This window comes from Excalfactoria chinensis, chromosome 12 (genome assembly GCF_039878825.1).
Source record: "Excalfactoria chinensis isolate bCotChi1 chromosome 12, bCotChi1.hap2, whole genome shotgun sequence".
Lineage (NCBI taxonomy): Eukaryota > Metazoa > Chordata > Aves > Galliformes > Phasianidae > Excalfactoria > Excalfactoria chinensis.
This window is the reverse complement of record NC_092836.1, coordinates 5491301-5514197: the sequence shown is the minus strand read 5'-3', so window position 1 is coordinate 5514197 and position 22897 is coordinate 5491301. Positions and strand designations below refer to the sequence as shown.

Here is a 22897-nt window from a genome sequence, read left to right as displayed (position 1 = left end):
AAAGTGGGCTGTGCGAATGCCTGCAGCCCATAAACTGGTGTTGGGCTGCACCATGACAAAACTCCCCGGGTCACTGTGCTGTGGCCCCACACTTGCAAGTCAAGGACTCCTTATACTCCTGATCTGCTTGAGTTTACTCAGTTTTGTAGGAAGGAAGGGATGGCTGTAATACACAAAAAACATATTACAGATGTGTTGTAAGGGGATTTTTAAAGCTTAACAGCACCAGGAAAATGACAGAGCAAGAGAACGATTACTTCCCCCTCTCCATTATTTCTTAATTGCCTATGTAGAAAAGTGGGATTTATGGTGGCACAGACTGCATGGGGAGCGCTGGAGTGAGGCTGGGATAGAGAGGAGGGAATCTCCTTCTCATTTAATTAGTGACTGGCATGTTTGCACCTGAGCCAGAAGTTAGTAATTTGTGGTGATAAAATGAGAAGGAATGTCATGTGGGTCCATCTCCCTGTGTCCTTGGGGAAGCCCAAAGGATAAATGCGCTCCAATCATGCCTCAGTCTCCATGTTTGCATATGAATGGAGGTGGCCATATCAGGTTGCCCAGAGAGGTGGTGGGTTCCCCATCCCTAGAGACACCCAAGGTCAGGCTGGATAGGCTCTGAGCACCTAATGGAGCTGTAGGTGTCCCTGTGCATTGCAGGGGAGTTGGACCAGATGGCCTCTAACGATCCCTTCCAACTCAGACAGATCTACAATTCTATGAAATCCATATGAATTTGCCCAAAGTCAGTGCTGAGAAATGTCCTCTGTGACCTGTCAGGCTGTTACTTGAACCCAGAGGAGGCAAGGCTGAGCAAGACCTGAGCCTGGCAGCAATACTGCAACTTTCTAGCAAGAACAAACAGCACTGATGTTTTCCCCAAACGTGGGGTGCTCATCTGCCAAGCACTGTTGTGTTGTAGCAGTACAGGAGAATAGTGCACAGCTCTGTAAGGAGACAGGAAGAAAGCTGGTAGAAACATAGAAAAACAGTAATTTCTGTTTAAATTACTGTGGGTGGTTTAATTTATCCCCAATAGATGGTTGGGTGCTGGTGCTTGGTGTTGTAGGGGTGGAGAACAAAAGATAAGGAGGGGGGAAAAAAAAGGAAAAGCAGCAATATGTGTAAAGGAGGCTTGGTCTGCTGGCTCAGCATGGGGTGCGGTTTGGGAGGCTGTCCCATCCCATCTAGCACCGCCCAGAGCTCAGAGCTGCTCCTGCAGGTGGGTGCTGCGTGGAGCTGTGGGGTCTCAAGTAGGGCTGGGGATGCCCTGTGGGGCTCCCAGTAGGGGCTGTTCTGGGCTGGAGAAATTATTTTGAATCTTAGCCTAATCCACTGGGATTTTCAGTGCTGGCCCACTCTTTCCCCAAGACCTCATAGAGATGCACTATTAAACCTGGCTGATATTTGCAATATTCGCGGCACCAAAAATCAATAGCTGGAAGCTGTGCGGGGGCCGTGCTGTCGGTGCAGCCTGGGGAGCACCACCAGCACTGACCCTGCCCATCTGCACTTTTATTTTGCAGGGCTTCCCAAGGAGCACCGGGTGCCCGCTCGCGTCCTGTGGCCATGCCTCCCCACAGCGATGCGGGGCCAGTCGCCAGCCCCCCGGATGGTGGTTGGGGCTGGGTGGTGGTCTTTGGGGCTTTCATTTCTATTGGCTTTGCATACGCCTTCCCCAAAGGCATAGCCATCTTCTACAAAGAAATCCAGGATTTCTTTGGCACGTCCTATAGCGAGATTGCATGGGTCTCCTCCATCATGCTGGCCACGACGTACGGCGCAGGTGAGTACGCCTGCCCCAGCTGCTGGGTTTGCTGTAAGGCATATATCAGTCAGCTATCTCTGCTTTAGGGCAGCATGAAGGGAAAGCACCAGCAGCTATCTGTGCTGCTTTATCAGCAGGTTTGTTTTCTAATTGCGTTTTCCAATGTTGTTCAGGGAAACGTGCCCACACACAGAGCGTAGTTGAATGAAGGGGTGTTTCTTTGGGATGGGGTTCTTCTTTGCTCCTGATGTGCAAATAAACTGCAGCTGGGACAGGGTATGTGGCTGGAGGTGGTAGTGGTGCTTTGCTGTCCAAAAGTCAGATAACTTATGACAGAGTGAAATGATGGGGGCTCAGCCAAGGGTGAGCACAAAGGAGATCAGCTGCTTGATTCTTGTGTCTGGTTATAATCACAGCAATGAAATCGCTAGGGCCAATCATTCTTATCAGTTGCAAAGCAGCACACCAGTTTGTTTTTTCTCTGCTTTGTTTTTTTAAAATCATAATGGTAGCACTTTCCTGACTCAGAAAGAGACTTGGTCCGCCTTTGATAAAGTCTGCAATTAGAGAGAGACAGAAAGTAAGCTCTGTGATTGCAAGAAACATCAACAGAATTTATCTTGGCTATTGAATCAATTCTGGAAATATTCCTCATTACCAAAATTGTGTGGTTTTCTTCCTTATAATGCACTGTGATGCAGTAGTTAATGAAAGTAATGATGCTTTATAAAGAAGTGGAAGCAACTCTCGATTCAGAACCTATTGTGATCCTCCCTGTTACAACCCAGAGCAAAGTCTTGGTATCACTGCTCTGTTTGAAATGTAGCAGACAAAGAGAGCAGCTTGCTGAGTCCCCTGTGCTGTGCCACCAGCCTGCGGCAGTGCACCTGAGCAGTGCCCAATGCCCTGCAGATAGCAGCTGTTGTTTGCAAACATCCTCAGGATGCAGTCCCTCACTGCCTAGCCATGCTCTTTGATGCAGGGAGTTGTTTTGGGGGGACACTCCTTGCTGTAGACAGAGCATGTGTTTGCATTTTGTAATCAGAGTGAGGCTGCAGAAAACAATTCCATTGCTCGCAATCAGTAAAATGGATCAGTGTGCAGCAAAGCAGGCAGCCCTGTGCTCTTCTCTATCAAATAGTGTAATTGTGCTCTTTGTATCTGCTGTAGTTTCAATAGGAATAAGTAGGGGACATTACTTTCAGAGCAACCTGTGTACCAAATAGCAGCAATGTTCTTGTAGCAGCACTGGGCTTCTCTGAGGCTTTAAGGAGTTGAGAGCTGTGAGCAGAAGTGATGCCTTACGTTACCACCAGCTGTTAGTGTTTATGGAGCACAGTGCAGTCCTGATCTTTGCCTTGCTATGCGTGCTGTGATACTCCCCAAATCTCCAGGTTGCTGTTCATACATCTCCAAATTTCTACAGATATTAGGGAATCGCTTGCCTGTTTTACAGAGGTAGGCACAGTGAGCCACTTCTTGCAAACACAACAAAAACCGAATTGTTTCTGAAGCAAAAACCTTATCCCCAAAGCCAGGCAGTATTCATTACTCTTGTTATTTATTATTTATTGTTCTGAAATTGAATGAAACGTCTGAAGATTTAATTCTGGAGATGCCCCACAACTGAGTCTTTTCTCCAAAGAAACTTTCTCTCAGAGCTTGTAAGTGCTTAATAGAGCATCAGCTATAGCAGCAAGCAAGAGACTGGGGAGCTGAAAGTCAACCATTGACCTTGAGCATTTAATCCAAAATTTTATAGCTGTATTTTATTACATTGCTGGCATGATAAATTGCAGTGACAGGTTTAGAAAGGACCTTACAACATGCAGTGGCGTCAAGCTATATTAATAATGAGTTTGATTCTGCAGTTCTTAACTTAATCAAAGCTGCATACGTTCTTCTGATCTGGTCTAAACCTCTTTTGCTACCAGAAGACCTCACCCATGTCTATGTGCTCAACTCAGTTGCCTGCAAATAGCCACAGCTCCAGGGCAGGAGGGGCCCCAACCAGTGGAGTTGGATGGTGTTCTGTGTGTCCTGCTGAAATATTGATGGTAGGGATGTGACAATTGGACAGTTGGATGATATTAGAGGTCTTTTCCAACTTCTGTGATTCTATGGTTTTGTGATTCTAAAGAGTAAGTGGCTTATCCTTCTGCTTTATGTTTGAGGGGCTGCAGTATGGTCTTTCTATGGCTTTTTGTAGCTAGACATGCACTGTTCTGCCTGGCTGTTTTGCGCAGGCTAAAGCGAGAGGAACCCCCTGTGGCACACCATAGTGTTAACTGCTGTGGCCATGCAGACAATGGGGACCAGGTCCCTGTCATGAGCACAGCTCCACTGTATAATGCTGGATCATAGAATCATGCCATCCTTTTGCTCATTATGGCCATTTCTTAGTGTCCTATCAGGGATGAGGGAGCTTCCCTCTGTCATTGAAGCACAGCATCTTCCCACACCAAGGCAGTACATGGGGTAGCAGCACCACTATCAGCATGAATTTGTTAAGGAAACCAGGTGAAAGATGATTTGATTTCTGTAATGGATGATGCTATGGATTCATATACTTCTCCTGACTCTCAGAAAGCACCCAAACCCAGCAAGGTCACCATGTATGTGCTTATATTTTTTATTTTTTTAAATAGCCCTGTTCTGGTTAAGAGCAATAATAGCACTATAGGTTTGGGTGAAATATTTCTGTGTTCGTGGACTTCGTCACAAAGCTTTATCATTTTGTCCTTCATTGGAGCTAGTAAGGTCACTGGGCAGGAGTAATAGAGATGTGATAGACTTAATAAAAGCAGAGATTAATATGAACTAGAAGAAAGCAAAGGATTTGGGTTGAGGAATTGTTAATGTTTTTCAGGCAGTCGTTAAGCCCAGGAGTAAGTTATAATTCACTCCAAAATGTGAAGTTAATGTGCGTGAAGGCTTCTTCCCTTAGCTAGTTCACAATGTGTTTGTGTGTTGCTGTAGGAAGCGGTGCAAGAAAGTTGATGCCAACCTGTCAAGAGGCGACGGCATTAAGTTGCACCAAGAAAGGTTCATATTGGCTATTAGGGAAAATTTCTTCTCAAAAAGCGTGGTGATGCTTTGGCACGGGCTGCCCAGGGAAATGATGCAGTCACTGTCCCTGCAGGTGTTCAGTAACTGTGGAGATGTGGCACCGAGGGTCAGTGGACACAGTGGGGATGGGAGGATGGTTGGACTTAGTGGTCTTAGTGTTTTTTTTCCCACCTTAATGATTCTATGATTGCCCATCATGCATACTCTCTCAGCTCAGTTACATAGGGCTTCTGGGATGTGCACAGAGGCTTTGGAGAGCATGCCAGGTAGAGCAGGAATGTAAAGAGGGCCAAGCAAGGGAAGTTAATCTAAAGGAATGAGTAGGGAACTGATCTGGAACTGGACTTCGTGATGGAAGGGATAAGAAGCTGTGGTTCTGCCAAAGTAAAAGCTTAGCTACAAAACTCATGGGAAAGAAATTCAGAAAACATGAAGCCGTGACCTTCTGAAGGTGAGCAGCTGTGATGTGCTGTGGTCCAACCCAGTAGCCCAAGCAAGTGCTGAGCACAAGCAGCTGCGTGTTTGGCACCTGCCATGCTGTCCCCTTGCAGGAACAGTTATTTAATTGCCTAAATACAAAGTGACACAAAGGACCTTGGCTCCAGCCCTGATTTTGGAGCTTTTGGCCTGTGGCTGCTCTGCAGCGCATCAGTAGTGCGGGCTGGGAATTGAAATGCCAGGGCACTGATCAGATAAGATTGCTGGATAAGGATGAGGACGCTTTGTCTCTCTCAGGCTTGGATCTTATCTGCTTTGTTCTTTTTCTTTTTATTCTTTTAACCTGAGGATGCTGCTGTGAAAGATGGATATGTGTGTAGGGTCCTTGGCTTTCCAAGGATGTGTCTGGTGCGTGCACGTGCTCCTCAGCCCCTCATGTTGTCCTGGCAGCCTGTTAATAACACAGGGCACTTCTTTCATTGCCTGGGTAATGAGGAGGCTGCTCTGCTACAAAGGCCTGGTACCCTGGTGGATAAATTACGAGACCAATGGCAGTGTTTTTATCCCACCAAGGGAATGAGATTATTACTGAGGAAATTGCAGGCCTGCTGCTGCTGTTGTTTTACTACTGGTGTAATAATAGGCTTTGGTTTATTAGTATAAATGATTTCCCTCCCTTCCTCCCAGCTGGGTACGTTCCCTCCAGTGTCCCCAGTGACTCCACACAGCCCCAGCCAGTCCTGTCCGGCTGAGCCTCTGCGCATTATCTGTTTTTTCACAGCAGATTGGAAAACATAAACTGTCATCTGGGCAGCTCTGACCAATGTCTGCACAGCCACAGCTCCTCAGAAAGCTGGGAAGAGCTGAACTGTGCATGCAGCCCCATTGCTGGGGACGCTGCTGCTCCCACATCTCCGCCCCACACAGAGCGCACTTTGAAGCATTGCTGTTTTATCACCTGCATGGCCATCACGTGGTCCTGGTAGCAGAAATGCAGTATTTGGACGGTGTTTGCACGGTCAGAAGGTCAGTGTTGTGAAACAAGGGATAAGCCCACGTTGCATAAAGGCCTCTCAGGTATGGGCTGCCTGAGCCTGGTGCAGAAATATTTCAGCAGCAGTTCATCCCAACCAGGTTCCGCTGACGATGGAGAAAGTTGGTGCTGTTAATATCTGGTCAGGTTAAAAAATGAGAATAAATCACAAAGCAGCCTTTACAAATGAGGAATAGATATGTGGTCACAGGTAAGGGAGAGAAGAACACTTGAAGTAGAATCCTTGTTAAAAATACATTGGAGTTTTGCACCAACACTGGAAGTTTCGCTGCCCATAAAAAATTCATAAGGCTTACTGAGAAAAACAGAAAAGCAATTTGGGTGTCTATTTCTTGAGCACTGTCACATTTGTGGGAGCTTAAGCCAGTCTGGATTGATATTTCTTGTTAAATGCTGCATCCGCCTTACATCCTGCCTGCCCCATAGTTCAGTGGCTCAAGAAGAAATGACAAGAAGGCCTGGCTTTGTGGGGGAGTGATGGGGAGAGCCCCAGATATTTTGCATTTTCTTCATGGTTTTACAGTCTCCTCTTCAGGGTCCTTTTCACTTCTGCAAACACAAAACTCAAGGTGAAAAGTAATTGGACAAGCTAACAAATGAGGCAGGGCTTGCGTGCTTTCCCAGCGACAAGCTGCTGTGCTCTGCACGCTGCCATGATCAGCCTCTGACATGGCCTTCCACACCCCAGCTGACAGCCGATGGAAAGCTGTCACAGGTATGAGAAAGGAGAGGCTTTGTGCAGGAAGGGCACTAAACCAGGATGATTTATATGAGCTGGGGACAGTGCTCTGTGTGACGTCAGTCTTCCTGGAGCTCAATGGTCCCAAGCAGCATCTTCAGGGGATATATGGTGTGAACAGTTCTCTGGGTGAGATATGCCACCCCTTCTCACCGTTGGCAGCCTCGTGTCAGCAGCTTCATCCTTTCAATGCAGTGTGGTGTAAAGGAATGACTGAGTCTTATCTCCAGCTTCCCCATTAGAAATTGCTGTGTGCTCCCTGCTGCAATGGGGAGGTTGCTGGCTGCTCTAGTCCCTATGGTGCCATGCCTGGGGACATGCTCTGCAGCCAAGATGGTTTTTGCTCCTTAGAATGACTTCTAAGGGAGTGCAGCAGCATTCCCATTGCAGTCTTGGCAAGGTCAGGCTGGGCAAATGGCAGTTTTTGGGAGCATTTAGTCAAATATTTCTCTTGTTCTGTTCTCACCTGGCTCTGCAATTGAGAAACAAAATCAGCCCAACCCCTGTTAGCTCCTTGGCCAGATGGGGTGGGTTGGAGGGCAGGAGCCCATGGTTCCTGCATGGCAGGGCTGTGTGAGCAAGCAAAGGTGCCCGGGGATTGAAGTTCCCATAATAGGTTTGTGTGTGGTAATGCACAGCATCTTTATTCTTTTCATGCCTGCTGAATAACTGGTAAATGACAGGTACTGTTTTTTCAATTCCACTCTGTTTCCAGATGCTGTCACACTTTTAATTTTTTCAATAGCTGCAAGCAAAGTAGTAATCTCGTTTCCCATTTCCCACCACTGCGGTCCTGGCTTTGTTGTTCCCTCCTCTTAATTCCTCTCCCTGATGTGAGCTATTTGATGGTCTCTCCGGCTCCCCAGAACGCTGCAGTCTGATCTCATGTCTGATGGCTGATCCCTATGAGCAGTGTGCTGTGGGTCCTGCAGGGCAGGAGCGGAGCATTGGCATCTGTTGGGGTGACACTGATGGCTGCAGACACCTGGGCAGGGTGGAGGTGGGGGTGTCTGTGATTTGTGCCCATACTGGCAGGGTTTGCATGCTGAAGTGTGCACAGCTATATGACATATTGCGTGTTAGAGTTTCTGCCAAGAGATGGGACAGCTTCTAAAAGGCTGCTCCTTTAAAGCCTATGGACAATCACCTCGATATTTTTCAAGGTCCAGATGACTTAAGTTGAAGTAATTTGGAGGATGTAATTTGCTTCAGTGCATTTAAAAGGTCTGCTCAGGACTGTTATGAAACCTTTGCCCTGTGAGAAGCCCAGGGAAGTTTGGTTTCCCATCTGTTTAAGGCCATGTGTTGGATTCTCCTGTGTCTCATAAGGCATCGGTCTGGCAGATGCATTCCCTGCAGGCTGGGCACTCATCATGACCTCTGCTGTGGATTCTCTGGTGTCTGGAAAAGTTCAGTGCAGATGCCCTACTCCTGGCTTTCTCCTCTCTCTGGTTGCAGTTGGTATCTTCAAGGTCTTCAGCACCAGTGTGATGTGGGTCACACTGGTCAGAGTGCCCAAATGCTGTCGCTCACAAGCATGGACTGTGATCCCATATGCTGTGCTGCTTGAGCAAAACAAGCTCATGGTGCCTTGAAGTTAAGGTTTCAGGGTGCAAAGGGGAGACACTAAGGCTGCTCCTAAGCTCTTTGCCATTCCCTGCGGGCACAGCCCAGCCTGGGCTGATAGCACCTTTGGGACTAAAGCTCTCCACCCAGGCAGGCAAACAAATGGACTGATTATCCCCCTGTAAAACTGATAACACTGATGATAGCAGATGAAGACTGTTAGCTGAAGGTCACCCAGACCTGCAGTAAAACCTGCCTGAGATCCCACCCCCCTTCAACTGCTCAGGAGAGCAGGGTGTTGTGTGGTTGGGACATTGCCTTCATAGAGGCTGCCCCAGGGGAGAGCTTTGTGTTCTTCTTAGATAGCCACTCAGCAAAATTAGTTCTGCTTCGAGCAGGAGCTGGGACCTGAAACCTCCCCAGTCCTTTCAACATCTGTGATTCTGAGTTCTACAGGTCCTATGGCTAACTTGGGCTACAGTAAACAAGAACTTCTGCCCAAAGCCACCGTCTTGTTTCACTTCCTCTGATCTGAATGCTTCCTTTTGGTATCTGTAGTCTTTGATAAGCCATTTCTCTCTTTCATAATTCTGTGCTTTCCTGAACCGCTTCTTTAATAAATACAAGACCAAACTGGTTCTCTGGAACCAGTTCATCCATCATCCCAAACTGTTTCTACCGACAGAGGCTGCTATTAAGAATTAATTAACTGTTCTGCTCAAGCTTCAATCCTGGTCAGCAGTATCGGAATTGCATTAAGTAGAGACATTAAAAATGCAACAGTGTTCATGATATCAGCCTCATAATATGAACCACTGCTTTGCGTGTGTGGTTTAGCATCCTAATAAATCATGGAGCTCCTGTGCTGGGGTTGTGTGTTCACCCAATATCACTGTTTGCCTGCTGTAATGAAGTTATTCATTCCTGAAGCAGGGACTGTCATCATCACAGCCACAGCATGGCATGGGACACACTGCCATCCCCACACAGTGCAGATCGACTTTCTTTTTCTGCTCTTTCTTCCTGAAGTCACACTGGAAGCTGTCAGCGGCACCCAGGGGTAATAATACTGTTAGTTCTACCTGCCTTCTGTCGGATATGCCCACTTTGAGGACCTCATTTCTCTCTTTTCTCAGGTCCCATTAGCAGCATTTTAGTGAACCGCTATGGCAGCCGACCCGTGGTTATCCTTGGAGGCCTGCTGTGTGGCATTGGGATGGTCTCAGCTGCCTTCTGCACCAGCATCGTGCAACTCTACATTTGTGTGGGCTTCATTACAGGTAAGAAGAAAGCATCTCCTTCTGACTCACACTTGAAGTTCATTTCTGATGGTTTGGGCATCCTCCTTCAGGCTAAAGGCAATGGGAATGTGGTGGCATAAAGCTGATAGGGGTTCCTGGCTTGTTGACTGCAGCAGCTGAGCCTTAGCACAAAGCCTGTTCCCAGCCTAACTCCATGTCCCTGGCTGACCATCGCGTGCAGGGATGCATTCTTTGTAGCTGAGTGCTGTCAGCCAGTGGCAGTGGTGAGGATGCCCACCAGTGCCCTCAGCTCCTCCTGAAGTCAATGCAGGTTGACTGTGCTTTGCCCAGGGCAAGGCCAGCCCTCCCAGATACATGTGCAGCTATGAGGAATGCACCCATGCTTTGATAGAATTGTGTGTCACCTTCCCTATGTGAGACGTATGAAATGAAATTACAGGGAGCTGCTTTGGTTTACGTGCCATTTGCTTGCACATCAGGTTGGGAAGTCTTTATTTGAAAATAATATTCATTAGACCCACAACAACTATATTTCCTTGTTAAAGTTATCTTTTGAATTTTCTGTAGTGAAATATGAATCTCCATGTCAGAAACTCTATCAGGAAAAGGCATAGGCCCAGTAGTTCAAAACTGGCTTTTGAGGTTGCAAGGTGTATGCTTTACCTGAACGTTGCCTGGCTCAGTGCAGACACATGAGGTGTTGATGCTCTCTGAACATGAAAAGTGTGAATCCATCCGTTAAAATCAATACAGCCAGCTACTATCAAGGCAAATCAGGATGGACCAGTATTATTCCATCTCAAAATGTAGTGATCCATGGATCTGTGTTATTCCCCACCAAAACTAACCAGCATCCTCTAGCAAGCTGACTAATGCTAGACGAGCTTGTGGAAACCATAAATTCTTGTTGATAGAGCTGGGATGTTTCCTCAGAGAGACGCACATTTTTCATTGGAGATGCCTCCCCTCCTGCATGCTGCATTTAAGGGTGGCTGTATGGATGAGGTCTTAGCTAATAAACCATCATTTCCAGGCATGGTGTGTGTGCAGGAGAAGGAATATTAATTTGACAGAGAGAGGAAGAGGTTTGTAATCCTGCTAACGTGCTTGATGCCTCTAATTATGCCTGAAGTGCTGTTGCTGGTCAGGCCTAACATGGAAGCATTCAAGGGCAATTATGAAGCTGCCTGTTCATCACATGGGACCGTGTTGCTGTACAAGGAGAGAGCCTTCTGCAGGGGTGATCTGCTAAAAAGCAGCCTGTAAACATCACACATTTTCCAGCCTCCTTTCTGGACTGATGTCAAGGTCTGTGTTCCCGGAATGCCCAGGGATGGAGGTACAACTAAACAGTTGGTGCTGGGGGGTCCCCACCACAGTCCTGTGCCTGTGGCATGTTAATAGAAATCTCTTCAGAGGAGCAGAGCAGGAAGTGCCTGTTTACAGCACAGGGATTAGACAAGGCAATCATGCTTGCTTTCTTCATTTTGTCCCCTTCCATTTGTATGCAGAGCAGGGGCCAGGCTCCTGTTGGATTGCTGTCAGAGGCAGCTCTGAAGCAGCTCTATCCGTGATGGCACTGAGCTGTGGGCTGCATGAGACACTTCTCTGCATGTGCTGTAAAACCCAGGTTCTCTTCCTCACTAGTCACTTGTTTCCCTGTGGCACTTAGACAAAGAAAATGGGTGTGCGAGCTGTGGGCTTGGAGGGATGCCAGCCTGGGTGCATTGGGTAGATATTCAGGCATGTAACTCTTCATGCCTGAGGTAGAAACAGCAGATTTCAAAGCTAAACACAAGTCAATAAGGACTGGTCTGATTTCAGTTTAATCTCTATCAACAGGGAAATGCCTATTAAATAAAATAGAATCTAGGGTGAAGTACATGGGAAAATGAAACTTGAATCTTTGCTTTAGCTCTTGAGGCTGAGCATTTAGATACCTGGTAGGCTCTTTGCTTTCTAAAAAAGGAAAAACAAGATCAATAGCTACTCATCTCACTTGTGCAGCGCCATTACTTCCTTCTGGGGAGGATGAATTTAATCTAGGGAAGGATGTTCTGTGGAGCACAGGCTTGGTTCTGTTCATACAACACTACCAGTAGACCTTTCTGTCATATTTCTGAGGAGAAAATGTGGTTGTTTGAGTAACAACTTCAATCATAGCAAAGTTACTGTAGTTTCAAAAAGCAGGAATAAAATGGAAATGAATATTTCCACCTAAAGCCAGCCAAAAGGTTAAAGTAAATTGAAATTCCAGTCAGCCAATTTGAAACTCTCCAAATTTAATTAATGGGAAGAGCATGATGTAATATTAAATTAGATTTGTCTGACTGGCAAATTAATGTTCATATAATAAAAGATTCAAGTTGATTATTGGCTAAGTGGGCAGCTGGCATCCAGTCTGATTTTCCTTCACCTCACGACATGGAATAGATCTAAGAAGGACTCTGTGAAAAAGGCGGTTCAATATTTGCACATATCAGTCTGAGAATATGGACTTTGAGCAGATTCTAATCTAACATGCTGGATCTTCTTGGGTGAAAACAATTCCTATTCCTGAGCACTTCCAGCTGTGCTCTCTTACAATGCTGTGTTTTATCTACGCAGTTTTGGGGTCAGTCCTCCTTATAGGCAAGAACTCAATCCCTTATAAATTAGGAATAAGCTGTATTTCCTAATGACCTACCAAATGCATGGGCTCTCCAGAATCAGAAATTCATATTGAGAATGTGTTTCCTATCAAGGCTAATTTCAGTGATGTCTTTTTGATTTCTTTTTGGTGTTGTAAACTTGCAAGTAATTAAAAAAAAAACAACATATCTGAGACTTGGCAAAAAAGCATAATTTTGTTAAACCGTTCAGATTTAAGCTATCTAACATCAGTCAAATTCCCGCATCAGTTGGTTTCTACTCTATCAGTGACTAATGATAGCATTCCTTAATTAATTTTGAGGACCTTGACCTTTCTAAATTCTCTTCTGTAAAGCAATATGCCTAATTATGTACTGCAGAGTTAAACAAACTAATTATATAGACTAATGAACAAGAAAAAAATCCGCGCTACCCTATTTTCAGGATTCATGTTCCCCAGTATAATCACTTCAAGGATTACATTTCTACTCTGTTCTAATGTGGCTCATTCTTTCCTAGATGACGGGGTGTAAAATATGTGGTATAGTTTTAAAGTGTCATTTTGACAGAGTTTTGCAAATTTAATTTTGTAAGGGAACACCACAAATCATAGGAATGTGTAAAAAGAAGAGATTATCACTCGCTAGTGCTCTTAAATGCAACCACAGAGCATTGAGGCCATCACTGCATTTGGTGTTTCTTAGCTGTGCAAGAGAAGCTGGACTGCTGAATTAGCAATGCAGATTTGTAATATCATTTACATATCTAAATGTAATAAAAATAAATTTTAATTAGAAGAAGCACTCCACAGTCCAGTGTCATTGGTATCCTCAGTAGCTGTTTTGCTGTGTACTTGCAGACCTCTTAATCTCATGCATCAGACCCGGCTCCCTCACGCCACCAACTCAGGAGCATCTGGGAAGTCTGATGTGACATTTCTGGGCACGTCTGGTGTCCACCACCCAAGGAGGAAGTGCTGTGCTGGCAGCAGTTTGCATGAGAAGGATGCGCTTTGGTGCTTAGCACCAGACTTTCATACTGAAGAGATACTGGTTCTCCACCAATTTGCTTAGAACAATGAAGACACAACAGGTCTCAAACTTTCTTTGTATGTCTCAACTGTTTTTCTTTGTTTCAGGACTGGGACTCGCTCTCAACCTCCAGCCATCAGTGATAATCATAGGGAGATACTTTTTGAAGAGAAGACCTATCGCCAATGGCCTTGCTATGGCAGGGAGCCCCGTCATGCTTTGCACCTTGGCTCCTCTCAACCAGTTCCTTTTTGACAACTATGGCTGGAGGGGCAGCTTTTTAATTCTTGGTGCAATTTTATTGCACTGCTGTGTTGCTGGAGCTCTCTTCAGACCCATCAGTGCAGACAAAGCCCCAGTCAAAACCCAATCAATTGAAGAAGGGAAGGAGGTCCTGAAAGAAGAAGTCACGAAAGATGCCATAGTAATGAACAGTCCCACTAACATCTGTACGGAGACCAAAACAGAAGAGGAGGAAGAAAGGGACTGTTGTGAAAAAGTCAATAAGTATCTTGATTTTTCCCTCTTTAAGCACAGAGGGTTCTTGATTTACCTGATTGGAAATGTGCTCATGTTCCTGGGCTTCTTTGCCCCCATTGTTTTTCTGGCACCCTATGCAAAGCACATTGGCATTGATGAATATTCAGCTGCTTTCCTCCTTTCAATTCTTGCTATCGTGGATATGGTTGCCAGGCCAGCCACTGGTATCATTGCAAACAGCAAGTGGGTGAGGCCACGGATTCAATACTTCTTCAGCTTCTCCATTGCTTTCAACGGTACTTGCCATCTTCTGTGCCCATTGGCTTCTGGCTACAGAGGGCTTGTCGTTTACTCTGTCTTTTTTGGCTTGGCCTTTGGCATGGTTTGTGCAATGCTTTTTGAAACTCTCATGGACCTTGTGGGAGCCTCCCGCTTCACAAGCGCTGTTGGTTTGGTCACCATAGCAGAGTGCTGCACCATATTGCTGGGACCACCCATTGGAGGTGAGTGTCCTTCCTCCTGCTTTCACTTTGCTCCCTCAAAGGGTTTTTTATGTAACTTCTTGCCAGCACAGTTTGTAAGAAATGATTCAAAACATCTTTTCCTCTTCTTCCCACCCACCTTTCTTCTGCTGGTAACCTTAGGTGTCTCATCCAGTAATTCTTCTCTACCCCTTTCTGTGTAGTACCAGAGCTGAAGTCAACAGTTTGGGGGGTGATGGCCCTTACAGAGCCATTCAATTCTTCATATTACTATATAGCTCATCCAGTGCGACAGAAGCAGCTGTATCCTCTTGCTGCCTTAGAGATTCATTAACTAATGACAAACAAAGAAAATACAATTTTAAAATGACCATTTTCTGAGCTATGTAATTTTCTTTGTGGGAAAATAATTTAATGACCAGAGACTGCTAATGAGGCTAAAGCAGTACTGTGTAATAATCAGTAATATTAGTTTTGTAGGGCTTTCCCTGCTACTTTAATAAGCAGCAAATTTATTGGTTCTTTGGCATTTTAATAACCTACTGCAGGGTTCTGCTTCAATGAACTAAGTAAATTGTTTCCAGTGTGTTTTATGGCTTTATCTTATTCTCAAAGGAAAAGAGGTAGGCTATCCTACTGTTGTATTTTCCAATACTCTACTCATTAAGACTCTCATTGAGACCTATTTAGGAGACCTCTAGGTCATCCTGATTAGCAGAAAAGGAAAAAAAAATTGCAATTAACATTTGGTTGATGTTTCACCACCCACATGAAATACACTGTGCATTGAAAACAGTGTATGACGACATCTAAGAGTGATTCAGGAAGAACTAGTGACACAAACAAGTTGAAAGTTACTCTTCTAGAGATCAAGAAATGTATTTGGTGGCCACAAAATCCCTTGTTAGTGTTATGCAGTGGGATAATTAATCATCAGCTTTTCACATTAAGGGTCAGTCAGGAAGTAATTAAGATCCCCCACTTTAAGGAGGAGAACGTATTCCAAAACGTCAGAGAGCTAATGGATGATGGGCCAGTTTCAAGGAGTTCTATCTGCACTACGAATGCCAGGTTAGGAGTGGGGCTTTCTTTAATTAGGACTGGGATGTTACGAATGGTCTGCGATGCTCCAGTAAGTGGGAATTAATGCTTAGGATCATAATCCCAATAAGATTTGCATTACATTTTGACATAATGGAGAACACTGACATTTCAATTAAGCTGTCTCCCTTCAATTACTCTGTTACTCCATAACAGAGGCATTAACCTTTCAAAGGAACCTGTCACATTTGTCTTGGCATTGAAATTATCTGACACTGAAAGCATCATCTTTGCTTTCTCTGGAACTAATGTTTTCCAGCTCTACATGGTGCACTTTCATCCTCCGATCACAGATAGAAATGCAGAAAGGGCAGCTGTGACCAAAAGCTGAGTCCTCTCTGATGCTGGAGAATGACCCATGGTGGAACAAATTGATGGGTCATTGTCACTAGTCTGAAACCAGACTCAGTGGCCAGGTGCCATCTTGCACACAGCTTTCAGAAAGCTGCCACTATCCCGTTCCACTTTAATATACAGACTTCTGGTGGTGTTACCTGCATCAACATTAACTACCCACAGGCTGTAAAGTGGAGTACGTGTGAAGTATTTGTGGGATCTGAGTGCTTGGGGAAGAGATCAGAAGTACAGAGAATGTTTTATTTTATCCTCAAGCCACAAGGGTGTCCCTTTATAGATAGGAACTGGTAGCACAATAGTACTTCCTTCATCTCAAAGTTTCTTTTTTTCTTTTTTTCCTCTTTTTTTTAATATGTTTCTTACAGGAACACTCATTGATACCTTTGGGGACTATAAATATATGTTCATTAAATGTGGGGCTGTGATGGTCCTGGCAGGAACGTTCCTGTTCATCATGAACTACTATAATTACCGTATGCTTGCCAAGGAGGAGAAGAAAAGAAAGGCAAAAGAAGAGGATACTAAACCCGTAAGGACAGAAAATGAAGGCGGAAATAACTGGAACAAAGAACACGTACAGGATGGACCTGAGTTGGAACCTCTGAGAGAGGAACAAGAAGGACTAAAGAAGGAAGCAAATGGCATAAATGAAGTTTAAACCTGTTCTCACAGGCTGAGCAGGGAATTACCTCCATGCTGCTTATGTTGGCACTAGCAGTGAAATCACACAAGATTTTTAAATTTGCCCTGTACTTTGCCATGTGTCTTAAGAGAAGACTAGAACAGAAACAAATTTAGTTTCTTATAAAGTGCTGGGACACAGAGCAGTATCCATCCATGTACCAAAGGATCTGAACTGTTTTTCTTCAGACATTCACCATTTTCCAGAGGGCCTGTAACCACTACCCTACTATTATTCAGAGTACTATAGCTCTGGTGAAAAGAACTATGACCATCAGGATCAATGCTGAGCCCTTCCACTGGCTTGTATGGGCTTTGCATTGAGCACTGGGGTGGCTGGATCTACTCACCACGCAGTCCAAACACTTTGACTCTTTGATTGCAGCATCAGAGTTATCCCAGGAATTTGGTACCACCTCTATCTCCTGGAAAAAGAAAATAGACAATATGCTCATCTTAAATACAGGAGCTAGAGCCAACTGAACACACAAGGGCAGTACGTGCCTGCGCTGGCAGCAAAGCAGCTTGTCCTTGTGGCCAGAGTATGCTAGGAAGGGGCTGACTCAGGTTAGCTCGTGGTAGCTTGACCATGGACTTCCTCAGGGACCTCTGCACGAAGCAAAATAGCATTTTTCAGGGGGAATACACCAAGCTAACATGCTGCAGGAGTTCTTATTCCAGGTCATTTGTCTGTTCTGGGCAGAAACTTGGTCTTAAACTGCTCAAACTTTGTCCAGGGTTTTGTTTTTTCTTTTCCCCTAGGAGATCACATATTACTAACCAATATCTAAATGCCTTACAGTTTTTAGTTTTTTTACAGCACCGTGGTGAAGCAATAATTACAAGTAGTTAACTGTACAAATGAAGTACTGAGAAGCTATGGGTGAATAAGTCAGTGAATAAAGCTTAGACATGCCACAGCTGAAATGGGACCCACTGCCCTGAGTCAGGAGCCTTGGCCATGTATGGAAGAAAGCAATCAGCAGCTGAGGAGGGGAGCTGACAGCCTGCCAGCTGAGCACAGGCATCCTACTGCTAGAAAATAGAAAATACCAGCAAGTGTGCATTAAACCACTGCCTGCCTCCTTTGTGCATTGTGCTATTTAAGCTTAATGATTTAAAACACTGTCTTAGAGCTGAGACTTTGTGCATCCATCCTGGAGGGAATCTGAACACAGCTGCGTCCTCCCAGCTAGTCACCGTCCCATTGCTGGTGCTGCAATACCTGGTGGCCTTGTGCTATCCTTCATGCTGCAGGAAATACTGCTTCCCTGGGTCAGTGTTGCAGAAGTAGAGCTAAGGCCATGTAGGAATCTCTCCTCTGCTGATGATAATGTTGATCTGGGTTCTGACAGCAAGCACTGATACATTTTGTAATAAGTGGCCATTGCCTGAGAGCTGTGGATGGCCAGCATGTCATCCCATAGCGGAATCGTACGTCTTTTTGATTTTAGCTCCTAGTGTCCAGGTAAAAACAAGGACTTCAGAGGCAGATGACCCAAACCTGAAGGTAACAGCTGCCCATAGAGCAGCTATCACCATTCTTTGCTTCAGTGGAACCTGTATGTGATCAAAGAAAGTCTTTTTTTTTTCCTCCCATGTCTTTATCAGCCAAGAGCTGTATTTAATTATCACTTATATACATGCTATGAAGAACGACATGTAAAAATCCTTCCATAGATACACTGTCCTCTTAAATGTAGATTGCTCATATCTCATAGAAAAGTTCTACAGTGAAACCATGGAAGAATAATGGTCTTTATCTATTGACTGCGGTAGGACTTGAATTTATTCCTTATATTGCATTTCTTGGAAAATAAAAACAAAATTTGTAAAACATACTTAGCATTTTGTTGCTGTATTTTTCATATTCCTTATTTCTGTCAAGTATATCTATGGATGTTCGGTAAGAAAGGTCTCAGTAGGAGGGCCTGAACATTTTCTAATATACCTTCTGGATGCTTTGAGATGCTTAATAAATCTCTTCTAAAAAAAGAAAATAATAATGAAATTATTTGACACTTGTTCATTATAATCCATAGGGCAACTCTGTCCTTCTGCTTGGTAAGTACTTTATCCTTGTAGGGTTTCTAGACTGTGCTCTGTGTACATGGTAATACAACTCTGATTTGCAGCCTGTTATCCCAGGGCTTGCATCAGGAACTGCTTACAAGACAGTTCCTCAGACATTCAGATATTTTCAGTGACTTAAGCCAGTTTGACTCACATATCCAATTGCAGGAGCCCACAGTAAGTCTGAAAGTAGGTGAGAACGACCTGGTGAGGATTTGACAAGATTATTTTCATATCTCACCACCGGGTCACATCAGTTAATTCTAAGAACAATGACCCAGATCCTCCACTATCCTCACTGCAGGAGCTAGTGCTAAGGCTCTTTGTCTAAAGTAAGCTTTTTAGGTCATAGAACACCACTGAAACAGATAACATTTCTAATAGAAAGGCTTTGTTTGTTTGTTTGTTTAGCTATCTTTGAAAATCCCCAGGAAGAGAAACACCTTTGTTAACTTGTCCCCAAGAGCAGAAAAATGCCATGTTGAATAACCCAATGCTTTATGGCTTCCAAAGTCTTTTATATTAAGCATCTACTTCATTTAACCCACTCAAGCCCCTTGTCGTAGAAACAAGTATTCTTTATCACATAGGAAGCCAGACTATCTTAATGCAGTTTTGGAGATGAAGGCTGTTTTTCAAGTCGGTTGCCTGCCTGCTCCCTGTCACCCTGTCTGCTGTTCCCACTGTGGGTTCAAAGTTCAGATCACAACATATTACTGACCAATTCAGCAAAGCAATGCCAAGTAACTTTGTACTTTTAAGCATATGAGTAGCTCCAGAAATGCTTTGCTGAATCAAATCTCTTGGATTCGATACCATGCAGGCTTAAGATAAAATCCAGGCTTGGAAAACTCTCAAACTTTCCTAAGAACATTTTTCAGTTATTAAAAATGTTTGTTGTGATATAAAATATCCATTAAAAAGAGCTCTTGTGAAGGAGTAGAAGCTGCCTGCGCATCTAACATAGTGATATGGGAGGCAAACTGGACACAACACAGTGTACTTACATGCATTCTTAGGCCTGGAAAGCACCAGTGTAAGCAAGTTGAGAAGCGTGAATATTGTTCCCAGGGTTGCCAGGGCTTCTACAAGAACCTGTCTGTGAAGCTGAGCCATTGTTCCCCACAACCAACAGACCAGCAGCAACACAGCACTCGGCACAGCCTCAAAGTAAAAAGAAAAAAATGAAGCATCAATTTAGCACACAAAACCCTGCCACGAATCTCCAGGTGATATAGATGTGCTTGAAATATGGAATTGTGTTATTCTACATGAGATTATTCAGGACGGTTCCCATGGCAGCTGACAACAAATTTATTTGACTGCATTCAGAAAATGCCCGGTAGACAATGCAGGTGCATTCAGATTATATTGAGGAACGAATTTAGAAGATGACTTTTGTGCCCTCCACAGCAACAGTGACATTGACTATGAAAGAGTATTATTTAGACTTATCAGAACCACGTGAGAGTGTTTTGATGGCTGACATTCATAACTGTCAGCAGAGCTTCCCATACCAGCCACACAGCTCTGAAATGAAGATTTGATCTGCCATCAGCTTTGTCACTTACTAAAGTATTGCTACACTTCAGGATGTGTATATACACATTTTATAAAACATATAAAAATATATATGAGTATGAAACCTTCAACACGACTACTAATCACAGTTTTGAACTGAAAATATCTCCTCTTTGCTCTCCTGTCCTTTATTCTCTCACAGAACACCTCACCTGCACACACTGACTTCACACTGATCGTGGCTTTCACATCATACTGTGTTTTCAAAAGCGCATTGGCCCCTATTTTGGCATTTTTGAAACACTATAAACTCAGTAACAAAAGAGCTGCAAACCATCCTTGAGATAGAAAGACCAAATTATGTGAAAACATAAGAAAGTCAGTGGCAGATATTTGGCTAGAAGTGTCCATAGCTGTCCCAGATGCCTCAGCTTTGCTGTTTTTGTAAGCAAAGGACCCTTTAAGGCTTACTAAAATCTCTCCAGAAGTTTGCATTTAGCTGAATTAGTGTCTCAGCCAATGAAAGGTTAGGGGAGGTCCCAGCAGGCCTGGATATATTTTCAAGTCTTTTGGTGAATGCAGTTCTGTTTTACCTCTGTTTCTGACCTATTGAGGCACACTCACCCAGCAGATTTTAGAATCACAGAATCATTGGGGTAGGAAAAGACCTCAAAGATCATCTGGTCCAACCCTTCATCTACTACCAACATTACTTCTATGCTTTCCTGGTCCAATTCATCAGTTTTTAAGGAAGGGAAGATATTCATTCATCAGAGGTATCAATTCACCAGAGGTCTAATTCTGGTCATTCTAGATCTAATTCTGACTGAGCTCAGACACATCAGCCTCCTTTTGCATCCTGCATTCTCTTTGATGTGCAAAGCAGAGTCGATCTATGCCCGCTGTTAGCAGCTGATGCACTAATACCACTGCAATGAGATATATAGGGACAAGCACTTCCCTTGTACTGCAGGCCTTTTTATCCCCTTCCTGGACAGATGAGATTCTTAAGTAGTTTTTAATCAGCATGTAATCAGCCCCGGCCATTAGTTATGCCATCTGATCGCAAACATGACTCCAGACAGAGATCCTTAGGATATCTAGGAAGATCCATGCATTATTAAGTGAAACAACCGCAGACTCAACCTATCACCCATTACTACTACATATAATAAGTGCTTGTTGAGCAAACTTGCCAAGTCTAATTAACTTCCCAGCAGAATACCGTGTTTTTCTGGTGTTTTTTTTTTTTTTCCCCTTCTTTTCTTTCTGGCACTTGTACAAGCCTGACGGGAACCACAGCAGGCCTGCTCCTGCAGAGTGAGAGTAGGGAAGGAACTCTGATGTGCTTCAGGCTTCTAAGATGGTCCCTACTGTACGTGCAGATGCATGCATCCACATCCCAGCCTCAGACACACCAGAGGAAAAACCCACAAGCTGAAGCCTTGCACCAAGGGGCTGCATTCCCCAGTGACATGAGGACGGATGTCTTAAAAGACTGTGAGGTTGCTTAAAAGTGGAGGCAAGAGGGATCTCCATGGCTGGGCCCTCCCGTTCATAGTACCATAAAGTTTGGAAAACACCTCTAAATTCATCTGGTTCAACTGTCCACCTACCAGTATTGCCCACTAAACTATGACCCTAAGTACGACATCTCCACGTTTCTTGATCACCTCCTTTCTTATCTTCCAACCAGGACAAGAACATGATAACGTTTATTCCTAGCTTATGACTAGGGGGATGATTTGCGATTTCCCTTTGTACTTACTCTTTTGAAATCTATTAGCATTACTCCTAAAAGTCAACGTAATGCTGCAGTGGGTAATTATTAATAAGGAAGACTGTGCTGATTAATTAAGACCAGAAGCAAAACCTCCTTGCTGCCTTGGAGGGTGGGCTATAGCCATGTGGGTCTTCCCCTACAAAGAGTGAAAACTTCATCTCTATTGTGATATTTAAACAGCAGAAACACCACTCCACTGAGCTCAACATTATAGAAAACAGCCCTATGGCTTAGGCTCATCTTTTCCTCTTTTCCTTATTATTAGCAAATTATTGCCTCTTTTTTTCCCCCTTTCTTCTTCTTTTTTAACAGGAAAAGATCATTAACGTTGTGCCTAGAACCACACTGACTTCATTTACTCAGCAATGTGTGTCCTCTGACCTACCTGTCAAAGACACACTTCAAAATACAGCATTGTGCAGTACATTACAGTACAAAACACAAAGGACAATTATATCATGATTTCAACTTCCAACTAGAGAAGTTGGTAATTACACACTATACAAATAGATGTGCAGAGAAGTAGCTTTGTAATTGCAGCGTAACTAAGCTGTAGCTAATTTACTTACATTCTGAAGTGTATCTAAAGTTAGTAATTATGGCCAGCACATGATGAAATACGAGCAATATACTTACCTTCACACAGTGGATTATTTTTCACCCATATCTATCATGAACCTAGATATTTTCCAGGGATTAATGATAGGCTGTGAAAAGTTGATAGCCTGAAGTTCAGCAGAGAGCCATTAAACTGGCCTGGTCATTAATCCCTGGAAAATACCCTGCACCAAGGTTGTTATAAGGTGAATATGGAAAATAACTTTCCACATGTGTTGACTTTTAGTTTGGCTGTGATGTCTT

General features: G+C 44.1%; 1 protein-coding gene and 1 long non-coding RNA gene across 3 annotated transcripts in view; one reads left to right on the top strand and one right to left on the bottom strand.

Moving 5' to 3' along the window:
* LOC140257802 (monocarboxylate transporter 2-like) overlaps positions 1 to 18472 on the top strand; it is a 28555-nt gene extending 10083 nt beyond the window's left edge. Inside the window, exons 1-4 of one of the 2 annotated variants that reach the window (XM_072347419.1) lie at positions 1570 to 1786; positions 9771 to 9914; positions 13666 to 14541; positions 16344 to 16636. In XM_072347419.1, the coding sequence (XP_072203520.1) occupies positions 1570 to 1786; positions 9771 to 9914; positions 13666 to 14541; positions 16344 to 16636 (1530 nt within the window). Of the gene's footprint in view, positions 1 to 1569; positions 1787 to 9770; positions 9915 to 13665; positions 14542 to 16343 lie in introns of those variants that run through there. The other variant, XM_072347418.1, reaches the window with a different exon arrangement.
* On the bottom strand, positions 14748 to 19885 carry LOC140257803 (uncharacterized). The gene is made up of 3 exons (XR_011905126.1): positions 19740 to 19885; positions 17010 to 17084; positions 14748 to 14854 (listed from the first exon to the last, which is right to left on the bottom strand). It is a non-coding gene; the product is annotated as an uncharacterized lncRNA (long non-coding RNA).
* Between the last annotated feature and the right edge of the window lie 3012 nt (positions 19886 to 22897).